This window comes from Xiphophorus hellerii, chromosome 14, assembly GCF_003331165.1.
Source record: "Xiphophorus hellerii strain 12219 chromosome 14, Xiphophorus_hellerii-4.1, whole genome shotgun sequence".
NCBI lineage: Eukaryota > Metazoa > Chordata > Actinopteri > Cyprinodontiformes > Poeciliidae > Xiphophorus > Xiphophorus hellerii.
Genome location: NC_045685.1, coordinates 28457495 through 28472369, shown reverse-complemented (window position 1 = coordinate 28472369; position 14875 = coordinate 28457495). Strand labels below are relative to the sequence as shown.

General features: G+C 39.8%; 3 protein-coding genes and 1 long non-coding RNA gene across 5 annotated transcripts in view; 1 reads left to right on the top strand and 3 right to left on the bottom strand.

The window, feature by feature from the left end:
- The window catches only part of LOC116732561 (muscle M-line assembly protein unc-89-like), a 444643-nt gene that overhangs the window by 110867 nt on the left and 318901 nt on the right, over positions 1–14875 (bottom strand). The window lies entirely within an intron of this gene.
- The window catches only part of LOC116732604 (high affinity immunoglobulin gamma Fc receptor I-like), a 218664-nt gene that overhangs the window by 75009 nt on the left and 128780 nt on the right, over positions 1–14875 (top strand). The gene's annotated exons all lie outside the window — the stretch shown is intronic.
- The window catches only part of LOC116732605 (high affinity immunoglobulin gamma Fc receptor I-like), a 185917-nt gene that overhangs the window by 60422 nt on the left and 110620 nt on the right, over positions 1–14875 (bottom strand). Inside the window, exons 1-4 of one of the 2 annotated variants that reach the window (XM_032582910.1) lie at positions 12008–12102; positions 11757–11792; positions 11300–11563; positions 10975–11220 (exon numbers count right to left, since the gene is read on the bottom strand). In XM_032582910.1, the coding sequence (XP_032438801.1) occupies positions 10975–11220; positions 11300–11563; positions 11757–11792; positions 12008–12038 (577 nt within the window). In that variant the 5' untranslated portion in view covers positions 12039–12102. Of the gene's footprint in view, positions 1–10974; positions 11221–11299; positions 11564–11756; positions 11793–12007; positions 12103–14875 lie in introns of those variants that run through there. The other variant, XM_032582911.1, reaches the window with a different exon arrangement.
- LOC116732673 (uncharacterized) lies at positions 6398–8126 on the bottom strand. Its single transcript, XR_004341842.1, has 3 exons — positions 7737–8126; positions 6830–7322; positions 6398–6449 (listed from the first exon to the last, which is right to left on the bottom strand). It is a non-coding gene; the product is annotated as an uncharacterized LOC116732673 (long non-coding RNA).

Below are 14875 nucleotides of genomic sequence, written 5' to 3'. Positions count from 1 at the left end.
CTGTGAGTTAGCATAGCGCTGTCTGTGTGTTATAATACATAGACATGTAATAACTACATGGCACAACAAATATCTCAACAGGCGTTTTCTTTAAAGCCAGACATCATCCTGAGATGGAAAACAAGCTCTGAGGTTTAATGTTTATCGTGCATCATGGTGAAGTAAGTCCCTCCAAACTGAAACCAGTTTCTATTTACTGGAAATCAGCAGAAACTGGATGTTTACATCAGTGGAAAATCCCCAGGAGTCAGAAGAGTTAACTCTGCTTTCAAACAGCAGCTTGTTTCAATCAGACAGGAATGTTGAAGCAAGAGATCATTTATCAAAGATAATCAAATCAGCATTGTTGCTGTTTAAATACAGGTTTAAAAAATAAAACTCTACTGAGCTCTACCCAACAAAACGCTGATCCAAAGACCCGTCCTCTTCTTCTGTGATTGGTTTCTTACTCCAGTCACTGGAGCCTCGTCTGGATGATTCCTGGTTTCATCCTGAAACTCTCCTGTTTCTGGGAATCAGCTCCATTGTTCCTGTTTCCTGTAAACCAGGCTGTGATTTACTGGAAGAATCAGCTGACAGCCAGGCTGGTTACAAAGTGCCTCAGGATGGACGCAGATGACCTCTGACCTGCTGGGAGTTTAAGGATTCCAGGTTTAGCTTCAGACAATTCTGGGTTTTAAAAGTTAAAACTCCAAACAGGAGAGAAACTGAGAGAAAACGGATTCAATAAAATACAGCCAGCAGGTTTTATCAGAGAGGAAGGAAGAGAAAAACAGTTTACAGACAGCCTCCCTGCTGGAGCCTCTTATTATTCACTACATGATTATTGTCATTAGTAAATAATAAGCACATTTTTGTTCTTTATTTGTGCTGAGGTCCTCCTCTTCAGGCCTCCTGCTGTGATTAAAGCCACAGCTGCTGTTGCTGGTCTGGTTGTTTGGTGAAGGAGTCAAACTGTTTTCCACCACAAAATTAATGTTTGTACTTGAATTTTTACATGAAGTCATTTCAGTATTTTTATCAGAAAAGGAAACGTTCTTCCTGAAACCTGAAAGCTCTCTGTGAGTGATTTTTATTTTGATTGAGTGGAGAAGCTCCTCCTCCTCCTCAGAAACTACTTTATGATGCATGAGCAGCCATGATGCGTTCAGGTTCCCTCAGAGGTCAGTTTACTGTCAGTAACGGTTCCCAGAAAACTCCTACAGTCAGAAAACTCGGTTCCTGTGTCTGACTGGCTTTTCTAAAATCAGTGAGCAGGTCTTCAGTTTCTGAGGATCAATCACCGCTGACCCAGTCCTCACCACCCGCCCCGGCCTTTTTCTTTCTCATGAAGCAAGCGACCAACAGTGAGTCATCTGCATAAACTCAAACAGCAGGGAGGTAAACCTGGGCCTTCACTGCTGCTGCGGTTTGTGAAGAGGATAAACAGGAAGAGTGAGAACAGGAGCATAAAGTCCCTCCAGCTCCAGAGAAAACAGTTCTTCTCTTTTACTGTAACCAGCTGAGCTCAGTGAGCAGGAAGTAGATTTTAACCTGGATGGAAACCCAGTGAGTCAGAACAGAACCTCACTGCTGTTAGTTTATTAAAAAAAATTATTTTATTTCTAAAACAGTTTGAATGTTTCAGACAGAAAATAAAACTGGAATAAAGTCTCTCAATATTTCATCTCAGTACAGAAATAAAACACTGTAAAACATTTTACACTGAACAGAACTTCTTCACTGAATTCATGACTCACCTCTGCCCCCTCCTGGTGGCGCCTGGTACCGAATCTTCTGATTACTGGCTCTAAACTGGTTCAGGTTGGGAAGCTCCCAGTTCACCTTCAGATCAGCTTAAATCTAATCAATTCAAATCATTCAAATCATAAATCAGAAGGAGGTTTGTTCTCTGCTTCATGTTCAAACTTTCCTTTACTGAACCGGGTCACTGTGACCCGCTTTCCTCCTGACTGAACTCTGAAGCTCCTCAAGACAGCATCTCAGCCAGGATTAGGTCTGAACTTTGACTAGGCCGTTGACGCACACTGATTGAGTGCAGTTGGGATCATTGACCTGCTGCTACTTGGATTTGGACTCGGTTTCTAAATGAATGAATGGACCCTGAGCCTCCAGCTGTAAACGTCTTTATGAAACGATTCGGTGCAGCGTCAGACAGACGGACTTTAATGGACAGATTTATGGCATGAAATAATAAATAAATCCCTTCTGTAAGGTAAAGCTCAGACCGTCACACTGCATGTCTCCAGCGCTATGCTGCCACCTAGTGGCGGACATCAGTAACTGACCTGCAAACAGAAATATTTCTGAAACTAGAATATCTGATAAAGGGCTTTTTAAATTTCCTTCTCATCTCAGAAAATGAAACTATTATACAGAATCATCACATAATCACATCTTTATTCCAGACACATAAACAGGTAAAAAGTGAAAGAAAAAACAAACAAAAGAAAAACTGTAGATGAGATAAATTGATATATTGAGTAAATCCTCCGTCTCCAGCTGAGAAACTCAGAGGAATAAAACTTGATTCTCTGAGCAGAAACAGGATGTGGGATCAGAGCCTCCATCAGACATCATGTCTGTCTTCATAATGACTGAATGACCCAACAGGTCAGCAGTTTTCCTCCATAAAACACCATGAGATTAATCTCATCCCTTCATCCTTTTCATGCAGTCACCTGATCATAAGCAGGATGTTTAGATCACCGTTTATCCAGCAGTTCCACCAACCTGAGACGTTTTCTGCTGCTGATCTTCCTGTGAGAAACGTTTCTGAAACTTCCTCCTGAGAGTCAGCGCCATCAAACCTGAGAGCCAATCAGAAACCAGCCAGTCTCTGTAGGACGACCTGCTGCTTCGCTCAGCAGTTTATCATAGAAACTGCTGGGCTTTGACTAGGCCACAGCATCACATGAAATGTCACTAAAGTTAATGATAAAAATGTTTGAAACTATAGTTAACAAGTGAATATTTATCTGACATTTTCCTCTAAACTTCAGTCCGTTTGTTGGAAATGAGAATTTCATCCAGTCTCACTTTAAAATATAAAAGTAACAAAACTAATAATCTAAAAATAAACATGAGTGTTTAAATATTTAAACACTTTTATGATCAGCCAGAGGAATCAGCAGTTTCAATAAATCAGATCAGAATTTAAAAACCTCAGTTCAATTTTTATTGAAAATGTATCATAATGTAGAAAAAGAAACTACAAATATGATTAAGAATAAAACAAGATTTTAAAAATTCATTTAAAAAACCAAACAGCCTTAACATGAATACAGACAGAATGATTGGAGGATAAATGTAGTATTTTCTGCTGGTAAATATGAATATGTTACATACATTATAAATGATTAAATATTAACATTTAGTAAGTTAACCTACCAGCTGCAACACATTATTCTTAATATCTGCATCATATTCATGTTGAAAAATGTTTTCCTTACTGTACAGTATTTTATTTATTCTGATTTCAGACATTTTATATTCTATCTTCGTATGAACACTGCAAAACTCTCACACAAAATATTAAAAATGCACATAGATACTACTAAAATATCACACACACACACACACACACACCCCCACACACACACCCCCCCACACACACACACACACACAAAGCACACAAAGCACACAGACATACTGTTCTGAATGGCTGAAAACTAGCACTAGGCTGAATGAATGAATGAATGAATGAATGAATGGGGATGACTTGTATTTGTCTGTGAGAGGCGGGGCATAATTTGGAGGTCAGATCAAACATGTTGGTACCACAGTGAGTCTTCAGTAGTGAGTGTGAGACTAAACAGTTTTTGTCCTAAATGGGCCTCCGTAGACTTTTAATCTGGTCCACTTTGTGATTAACAGAACCAGAAATCCTCACTGTAACCTATCTATCTATCTATCTATCTATCTATCTATCTATCTATCTATCTATCTATCTATCTATCTGATGACATTTTGATTATTTATTTATGATGTAAATTCATGAATAAAAAGTTTCATTTTGTTTAGTGACAGATTTAAAGTTTATTTTCTGTTGTGAAAACTGAAATAATTTGTCCTGATTGACCAGGAGGCAGAGAGAGTTTTACACTCAATGTGTCTAAAATTAATTACCAAAGATTTATTCCACTGGGTCCAACAATCAGACTTTCTGCACAGTTTCATGTTTTTATTCATGTTAGCCAGGATCATTTATTCACAGAACACTGAACAATATTCATGTTTTCATTTGACTCTTTGAAAGTTAACACAATAATCTTCTTAAAGGTTGTTCTTTAAGAAAATCTGGAGGAAGGTCAGAAATAATACGAAATTCACTGATAGAACTAAAATAATAAGTTCAATTTATGATCTCAATAAATTATAAATAAAAATATTAACAATCCTACTGTTGGTGTTTAATTCTGATAGAAAATCTCCATTAATAACTTTAATTTTGTAGTTTTTTAAATAGATGCAGCAAATATTAGAAATTAGCAACATAAAACTGCAGGAGATCCTCAGGGATGTTCACTTGGTGCTTTTTATTCTGAGTTTAACATTTATGAGCAGAAGTGATTTCAACAGAACCAGCTGATCCTCTGTTAACATAAATACGATTTAAAGTCATTAAATCTGCCTGCAGTCTGAGAACAGTTAGTGAAACACATCAGACACAGAAACGGTTTCAGTTTAATGGTTTTGGTTTAATGGTGTCTGATGGTTTCATCCTGTCACTGACTGGGTCTGATGGTTTCATCCTGTCACTGACTGGGTCTGATGGTTTCATCCTGTCACTGACTGGATCTGATGGGCCGCGTTGTGTCTCCCCACAGGTTCAGAGGTCACCCTGTGGTGTTGGTGTGGGAACATCTGGGTCAAAGAGGCCGCAAACTGCTGCTGTTATCGTTATTATGAGGAAAACACCTTCAATAAAAACCAGTAAAACCAACAAAACCAATAAAATCAATAAAACCAGTAAAACCAATAAAACCAATAAAACAGACTCGTCTTCCTGGTTTTGTGTCTGTTTGGGGAAAACAAGTTGGTTTCTGGGTAAATACATGAATCATTGTCTGTATTATAACTTTTACTTTATTAAGTAAGGAAAGTAAAATAAAGCGTATTGGTAATCGATCAATAACTCATAAATCAAGTGTGTTTGAATAATTAAAGACTTGATTACTGAAGTTATAGATCTGGGAAATTTGAACCAGTTTTCAGAGGAAAGCCAGACGATAAAATATTATCCAGCTGAACTGTTTCCTTTAGATCAGAAAGAAAAAATATTCACTATATATAGATAATATGTTAAAGGACAAAAACTGAGAAAATGAAATAAACAGAAACCTGGAGACAACTGAGGACCTCTAGTGTTCAAAACAGGTAAAAACACGGAAATGTAATTTATGAAATTCATAAAATAAATTTAGAAAATGAGCCGTTAATTCAGACCTTAATGTGTTTAAATGTTTCCAAATAATCACATTCTAATGAGGTTTTAAAGGATTGTATTTTTAACATAAATCTTATAAAACTGTATTTTTACTGTTTTCTTATTATTCAGGTTAATGTTTATTTATTTTGTTGAATTTATAATTAATTTATGATTATTATTCATGAAGGCGTTTCAAGAAATGAAATGTTTGTTTTATCATGAAATTCTTTACAGAAACACAATTTTTTTCAAATACATTTAATTCTATAATATTTTGGGTCAAAGTGCAGCTGAAAAAGTTAGAAATTTGGACTTTTCTGCCAGTAGGTGGCGCTGTGGGGTTTTATTGGTGTTTCCTCCAGTTATAATAATCCATCATAATTCCATTATTTCTTGTTGTTAGACTCTCAGTTGTTATTAAAACATATTAAAGATGAATAAAGCAGCAGGTTTGGAGCAGAAGGTGATTTCTGAATCCTGATTAAATGTAAATAAAGTTATGGTGATAATCTGTTATCAAGATTTATTCACTGCGGGAACATGTCTGAATATAATCATATTAAAATATATTTTATATAGGTGCCACAGTGTTGGATGAAGTTTCAGTTTTTAGACAAATAACTGATAAATATTAAAACTCTGCCCCCTACTGGAGCAAAGTGGAGTCTGTTTAAAATGATATAAAACTTACAAACTATATGTTTACACAGAAAACTACACTTTATAAAGTTTAGGTTATGTATTTCTACTGCTTTAATAAACGTCCCTTGAAAGATCATTTAGTTAATAAAAAGCTTAAAACAATAAAAACACCAAAATAAATCTGGAAATATTATTTCTGAAAAAATAACTTTTATTAAAAACAACATTTGAAAAAAGCTGACAGGTTTTATGAAGCGATGCAGTTTTTATTATAACGCCTGGTGGAGTGAGGCAGACGGACCAGTTAAACCAGTAGATGGACGTCACTGGTGGATCAGGAGGGAAGAGTAGATGATCTCTGGCTCTGGATGAAGATCTGAAGACACACAAATCATCTCTACATTAATAATAATAATAATGATGTTACTGCTGAACGTTTGGGTCAGTTTGGGTCAGTTTGGGTCAGTTTAGGTTCGTTTGGGTCCGTTTAGGTTCGTTTGGGTCCGTTTGGGTCCGTTTGGGTCTCTGAAAACCTCCAGGCTGAAGGAAACTGAAGCTGCTTCAACTTTAAACATTTCAGGATTTATAATCTGAGAAAATCAGACAAATTATCTGAGATTTGATTTGATTTTACTGAAGTTATAGAAATTCAGAACGATGATTAAAACAAAAGTGTGTCAACTAATGTGTGTGTGTTGCTGTATGTAGGTGTGTGTGTTGCTGTATGTAGGTGTGTGTGTGTGTGTGTGTGTGTACCTTTGGTCCTTTTTGTTCTGTCTGTGTTGTTTCCTTTTCTGACGTATGAATAAACAGCAGATGAATCGTTCTCTGAAATGAGATTAATTCAGATTAGAGGAGCAGATTACAGAGGAAAATCTAACAGTAAATCTACACAGATTTAGTATTTATGCTGTTATTTTTATAACTGAACAGTTTTTATTTTTCTCTGCTGCCTGGTGGTTTGTTAGAAGGATGCTGGGAAACGATCCATCATCTCTCTGCTCTTTCATATTCAACTCCTCAGGAATTATGTCAGATGCTAATCAGCTGCTCTGGTCAACACCTTGTTGCCATGGTTACAGATCACAACAGTCAGAAAGTGAAAGAGTGAAAATGCCTCCAGATGAGCAGCATCCATAACCAGAGGGAATAATTGTTTGATTCAACCTGAAAAAAATTAATTAAAATGAAAGAACCAGCAGAGCTGGTTTATATCTATTAATATTTAATATAAACACAATATCTCTACCTGTATGTAGATCCATGTTTTACCTGCATGTAGATCCATGTTTTACCTGCCTGTAGATCCATGTTTTACCTGCCTGTAGATCCATGTTTTACCTGCCTGTAGATCCATGTTTTACCTGCCTGTAGATCCATGTTTTACCTGTCTGTAGATCCATGTTTTACCTGTCTGTAGATCCATGTTTTACCTGCCTGTAGATCCATGTTTTACCTGCCTGTAGATCCATGTTTTACCTGCCTGTAGATCCATGTTTTACCTGTCTGTAGATCCATGTTTTACCTGCCTGTAGATCCATGTTTTACCTGCCTGTAGATCCATGTTTTACCTGTCTGTAGATCCATGTTTTACCTGCCTGTAGATCCATGTTTTACCTGCCTGTAGATCCATGTTTTACCTGCCTGTAGATCCATGTTTTACCTGCCTGTAGATCCATGTTTTACCTGCCTGCTACTCTTCTGCCTGAGTTTCGTCAGTCAGAGACAATTAAAGGTTTTCTGTTCTATTCCAGGTTAACAGGAAGTTTTTCTTCCACTGTCAGCAGAAACCAGTAAAACCTTTTTATCAGATGTTCATGTGGAGCAGAAGAAGAAACCGCAAAGATCAACTTCTGGTAAAGAGCAACAACAGCGGCGTCATGGTGACCACATCCAGGTCAGAGGAATCCTCAGCTCAAAGCTGCTGCTCTGGTTTTAAATGAGTTTAAAAAAGATTTTATGCTTTGCTTAACTTTTTACTGGAGGTAAAAATATGAATTATTTCTAAGACAAATAAAAGTCTTTGTTTTAAAGATCAGAGTGGGATGAAAGATGTGAACCTCTGAGCTCGTCTTCATCCTCTCTGGTGTTTCTCTCTCCGTCTCTCTTGTTCTCCATCCTCACTGCAGAGTAAACCGAAGCCCAGTCGCCGTCTGGTCAGTAAAACACACATGATGTCACTGCAGCTGCTGCCAGAAACAAACCAACCAGCTCTGACTGGTAAAACCTCTGATTCCTCTGATTGTTCTGGTGAATCTTCAGTCAGAACCAGCAGCAGGTTTCAGTCTGAACTGGAACACCAGAGGAAACGAGAGCCACCGCAGAGCTGCAGGCTGCTGCAGCCTGGCAGAGGTTCTGCACATTAAACAGGAAACCAGAGGCCTGCGACGCACACACACACGCGCACACACACACACACACACAACCAACACACACCCCAACACACACACACACACACACCCAGACCCCCACACACACCCTGCCAACAGAGGACTTCTGTTTCTAGTTTGTTGAAAAAGCAAAAACCCAAAATAAAATGTACATTAAAGCTCTATTACCTTAATATGACTGAAGGTTTGACTTTAAATCATTTTTGAAGAAATTGCCACGAGGAGACCTGGATCTCTGAGCGACGTTAACCTCCTGCAGTAGAACCGTCTGTTCACATTACTGACCTAAAGAGTTTTTACTTACTACAATTAATTACTTTAATTAACTGATGATTTAAACTTCAGTGATATTATTTAATTAATTCTTTACAATACAAATATTACCCAAAAAGTGAAATTATGGCCACATATTATAATGAATAATATTTTGATTGTCATTTAATGATGCCATGAATTAATAACCAGGTCTGCAGTATCAACAACAAATATATATTTTTAATATAAATTTAGTCTCTTAATGTGGTAAGTTGCTCCTCTGTCTTTAACTGTAACTACACACACACACACACACCCACACACACACACACACACACCATCATCAGGAGCGTTTGCTCCTCAGTCCACTGCCTCATTCTGCTCACTGACATAAACCATCATAATCATGAATAATCCTCACAGGATCAAAACATTTAATCTATTTCTGGTTCCGTCTTCGGTTCACACTGTGGTTAAACTGTCACTACATCACAGTCTGGGTGTCAAAGCCACTCCTCCATCCTTCCTGTCTGAATAAAATACTGGTACCAGAACCTCAGGAGGGATTTGATATTTCAGTACAGCCGGTCCAAACAAACCAAAACCATCATCATAAGAGCAGACGGTTCCTGAGGCTCTGACTGACCGTCTGTTGGATCAGAACAAAGAACAAGAGGAAAGAGGAGGGAAAATCACAGCTCTGAGATTTAACAAAAACATAAAAATAATGAGAGAGAGAATATCATAAAAACCTAAACCATGTGGGATGAGGAGGGGAAGACCTCTGACCTCTGACCCTGGTCCATTCAGACTCCCCGTCCCCTACCCGAGTCAGAACCGAAGAAAATCTTCCAGATGTGATTCCAGAGACTCCCAGATGTTTCCACCATGAACCAGACTGAGTGTAATGGAAGAGCCTTGGATCCGGATTCATCAGGGGAATCTGGAGGAGACCAGAGGAACCGGCTCTGACTGCAGGACCGATCCGGTATGGATCACCTGGACGGCGTGTAGGGACGGACAGTCAGAACCTTCTGACCCACCAGGAGGTTCAGTTCTTCTACTCCGTCCTCTGGACCAACACAGAGAGCTGATGACCTCCAGAAGCCTGAAGTGGGTCGAGGTGAACCCGAATACCCATCTCAGAACCAAACACTCCAGATCCCATCCTCCCAGTTAGGAGACTTTTCCAGATTAGATGGTTGGGAATCAGTAAGTTACACTCGGTTCAGGCCTCCGGTCCACTGAGTGGTCCGGTCCGGTCTGGTCCAGTTCAGTTTGGTTGGTATTTATGGTTATGGGAATTCAGGATGGATTAAACCCAAACCACCAACATGGAGACCAACCAGCGCGGTGCTACACCAGACGATCCAGAACGTCTCAAACAGGAACATTTCTCTGTCGGCTGATGGACATCAGATCATTTTTTATCTCCCAAAACAGAAACTCATCCTGGGAGCAACAATGAAACCTGATCCTGACGTCCCTCCGTCTGGACCGTCCTGTTGGCCTCTGGATCTAAAACTGAAGGCCAACCAGGAAATGCTGCAGTATGAAAGATTTTATAATGGAATCAGAACAAATACAGAACCAGAACAACCCGGTCCAGTCAGTGGAAATGACCGGCAGACATCATGACGTCATCATGACATCATCAGTTTGGTCCTGATTGTTTTTGTGGAAGATCATAAACTGAAACAAACATTTCTAAATAAATGAAAACACAGACATCAAAACATCCTTAGATTTCCATCTGGCTGGTAAAAATAAAACCCAAATAACTGGATAAGACTGAACCGTACCAACGCTGCATCTGATTGGCTGCAGTCGGGTTTGTAAAACATCATCACTGTGTGACAGATCTTCATCTTCAACTTCATCTTCAACAACTGAAAACAGAACCAAAAATCTGAAATCACAATCTGACAACATCTGAAAGAAAAAACTCAACATCTCTGGAAGAAAAGCTTCATTATAAAGTCTGATGTTTACCTTCAGGTTTCCTCCTGACAAAACATTTCAGCAGCAGAGCCAGGAAGACGAAGACGAGACAAACACAGGCAAGACAGAGAGAGAGAAGAAGAGGAAGAGGAAGACAGGGAGAGGAAGAATCCATCGGAGACTGGGAACTGGAAGAAGAGGTGGAGGATGAAGGAGGAGTGGAGGAGATTCTCCCTGAAATGAATCAAAGGTAATAATTTATTTCTTGTCTCCTGATGAAGGTTGAAGCAGACAGAGAAGCTGCTGACCTCTGACCTTTGACAGAGATCCTGCTGGATGGAGACTCTCCATGACGGCTGATGTTACATTTATAGAGGCCTTCATCAGAGCTGGAAACATGGAGGAGGGTCATGTGACCTGATGGTCCATCACCAATGAAGGAGCCATCTTTATAGAAAGCAGCTGGGAGGTTGTGGGTTGGATTCTTTGCTCTGCAGCTCAGAGTGACGTCATCTCCCTCCATCACAGGGAGGACAGGACTCTGCAGGATCACTGATCCACCTCAACACAGAGACAAACTACAGCATTTCATCCATTTCCACACAGCTTCAGCAACACTAACTCCACAGTCTGATCTTACCAGAGACAGAGAGCTGGATGCTGCTGCTGCTGCTGGAGGATCCAGACATGGACTCACACCAGTACAGACCAGTATCTAATGGGAGGAGGTAGTTCAGGTTGCAGGAGGAACCATCAGTTTCTCCCCATTGATCTCCACACTGAGTTATGTTTCCTCTGGTTGTGTTTCTCCTCACAGTCCATCCATCCTCACAGGTCAGAGTCACAGATTCATATTCAAAGAACTGAGATCTGCTGGGACTCACAGTCAGACGAACTGGGAGGACTGGAAATAACATACATGTCTGTAATATTCTGATATACCTTCATTAATCTTGTCTGATCTCACCACCTTCTAATAACTCGGTGAGGTTATGGATCTCAGTTAATTATTGATAAATCACATGATGATGAATCGTCTCTGATAAACTGTCAGCATCAGTTCCTGTAACGCCGCAGCAGCAGGAGCAGAAACTGACCTGAGTTTGTTGAGCAGCAGAGCAGAACGATGAACTCTGAGGAGAAATAAAGTTCAGCTCAACTTAACAACCCACTTCACAACATCAGTTAATGAACTGTGAAGGTCTGCAACACATTTCCTGTTCCCGTCTTAAAGTCCTGCTGCGTTTGGGTCCAGTTTTAACCAGCTGACCTCCCCATCAGAACCATCAGAACCACCAGAACCATCAGAACCACCAGAACCAAAGCAGAAATGCAGACAGTTTCTCACCCAGCAGACGTCTGGCAGATGTTTCCTCCATGTCTCCTCAGAGCGTTGACCCGTTTGGGTTGGTGCTGGTGAGACCGGGCTCAGTCCGCCCTCTTCCTCTGCTGGCTGTTCACTTCCTGCTCTGCTGATGCTGAGCTGCTTCTCCAACCATCAGACTGAAACCTGCCAGCAGCTCAGAGGTTCTGACAGGCTGAACGCTGCTGCAAAATGAACTTTATGCTCATGTTAGATTTAAATTAAGACAGAAAATCAGTTTATTTAGTGGAGTTTACATCAGAATATAAAAACCTCCATGGTGAACATGACTGATGCATTAATAATAGTGAAGTAAAGACAAAAGCTGTCACTTATTCTTTACAGCACATCAGCGCCATCTAGTGTTGCATTAATTACTACTTAACTACAAACCATTATGGTTGAAAATCCTGAACTGTATCTATGCTGAAGTAAATCAGACCTCAGAGTCTCTCAGATTGTTCCTCATTTTTACTCCGTCTGCAGTCCAGTGGGGTCACACTGACCCGTTAACAGGAGCGCCCCCTGCTGGGACGCTCGCTGCTCCTCCAGAGCGTCGTTCTCAGACTGGGGGAGGATTATTGCTGGTTCACAATGCAGGTTTCCTCAGTAGCTTTGGTTCATTTCTCAGACCAGAATTTTAATTCTCAAAACTACTTAATATTCAAACCTCAGAGTCACTTGTGCAAATCAGAAAAACATTTTCTCATTTCTTTCAACAAGTTGTGCAAATGATTATGTACAATTCTCTGCCAGAGTTAAAACTGATTAATATTTAGTACCTGACAGTACAGTGAGCAAGAAGACAGACTCTGGACCCAACAAAATAAAAAATTATTCTCTAGGTAAAGTTGGAGTTTTCACTGACACAAGGCTCTGACTGTTTTTACAGCAGATTACATGTTACATCAGATGATGGTTCATATTTTTATGTTTTTACAGTAGATTACATGTTACATCAGATAATGGTTCATATTTTTATGTTTTTACAGTAGATACCAATTTGTTTTTTTGTCTGAAATGTCACTAAATGTAGCAAGAAAGTCACTATCGGCCAAAATCAAAATGGGCAGGTCAGGCTTTTTAAAGATCGGTAACCAGGGATCGGCCAGAAAACTGCAATCAGTGCAGCCCTACTTAGGATGGAATACATTAGGGCTGTATAATTATATTGATTCTACAATTTATTGATATTTTTCCTCCTCTTACGGTATGATATGTTAAACCATAGGGGTCCATAGGTTTATTCCGTCTTTTTAACATGTCTGGTTTGTGACGGCGTAGCAGCAAGACTCCGCCTCCCCCAGTCTCGCCATCAGCTTGTGCTTGAAGTGCACATTATAAACTACACACCAGTTTTTGAACTGTGTTAATAGGCCAAGTAAAACCGCAGTTATGCTAAAATAAATAACCCATCACGGTCTGAATGTCAGAGAAATGTCAAAAACCGGCTTTTCCAGTTATGGAAGGAAATGAGCTTCCAAAAGTAAAAAACCAAACTCAACATTAGATCGTTTTGTTTTTGGAAATCTTCAATAAATAACAATGGCCTGCATTTTGTTGCTAAGAAACAAAGTAAAGTTGCGCAAGAAACCTGAAAGAGAAGCGGAAAGGAGCAGCGGCAAAAGCAGTGAGATCCTGAAATTAATGCAAAGTTTGGATATTGGAGCGACTGGTGGCATCTACTTAGTGATTAGTTTTTAGCTCAGTGGTTTCTGTTCTGTATATAAAGGATAACCTGGAGAATAATGCAGTGGTTCTGTTTTGAGCTGGAACGATGAGATCCTGGCAGTTTGAGAGGCAGCTGCTCAGAGACCCCAGCAGGGGAACGGCGGCGATGAGGCCTAGAGCAGCTAACAGTGGCGTATCTAGGCCCGTTTTAGTGGGGCTTTAACTTTAGCACCCCTAAAGCTAATTCAGATTCAGGGGTGTATCTCAGCACCCCTGAATCAGGTTGAAACCCATCCCATAAAATACGGAGTCGTCCCATATCTGGCCGTTAAATGTGCGTCCTGCAGTGAACAGATACATAACTGTAAGACAGAAACGCCTTTCATACACACATCAACACTAAGTTTAACAATAATGACCAAAATAAAACACAGAAGATATTAAGGTCAGCTAAATTGTAGTGGGAGGAGCTAAAGGACCCCAGAACGCTACGAACCGACGCTGAACGTCACGGTTGCCTAGAGACGGACACTGCGCAGCCGCGGTGAGCTGCTATCAACCTGCGTCTTTTTAAATCGTCCTCAGATGTTACAATGGACAGAGGAACTAACAAGTTCAGGTCATGTTTTTTGGATGAGATCGAGGTGTTTGAGCCTCGCCATGAATCCAACGTTGTGACGTCACAGCAAAACGCTTTCACTCCATGAGGAGAACGGCAGATCCTCACACCCTCTACATCAGGGACCCAAACTTTATGAGACCAAGATCTACTTTTTCTCTCAGCAGCCGGCTGAGATCTACCTCATGACACGAAGACATAAATATTGTAAATTAAATTATATTGACTTATTTTATATGCGAATATAAATCAGTTACAGCAGAAATAATAAAGTGATAGAAAACCTGATGCAGTTTCTTCCTCAGTGAGACTCTGTCACTGGGAGGAAGTTACTGGTTTCTCAGTCACAAGCTGGTTGCAAACCTGAGGCCAGCAGGTGTCAGTCAGTTATGGTAGATCTGAACTTTGACCTCAATATGAGAAGCTACAGACTGATAGGAGGAACCAAAGAGCTCTGTAAAGGTAAAGGCAAATCTTCTGAAGTTGGGATATAATTAATTTAATTTCACATAATTACCGCGGTAGAAGCCATTTGTTTGTTAAAATGTTATGAAATATATTTG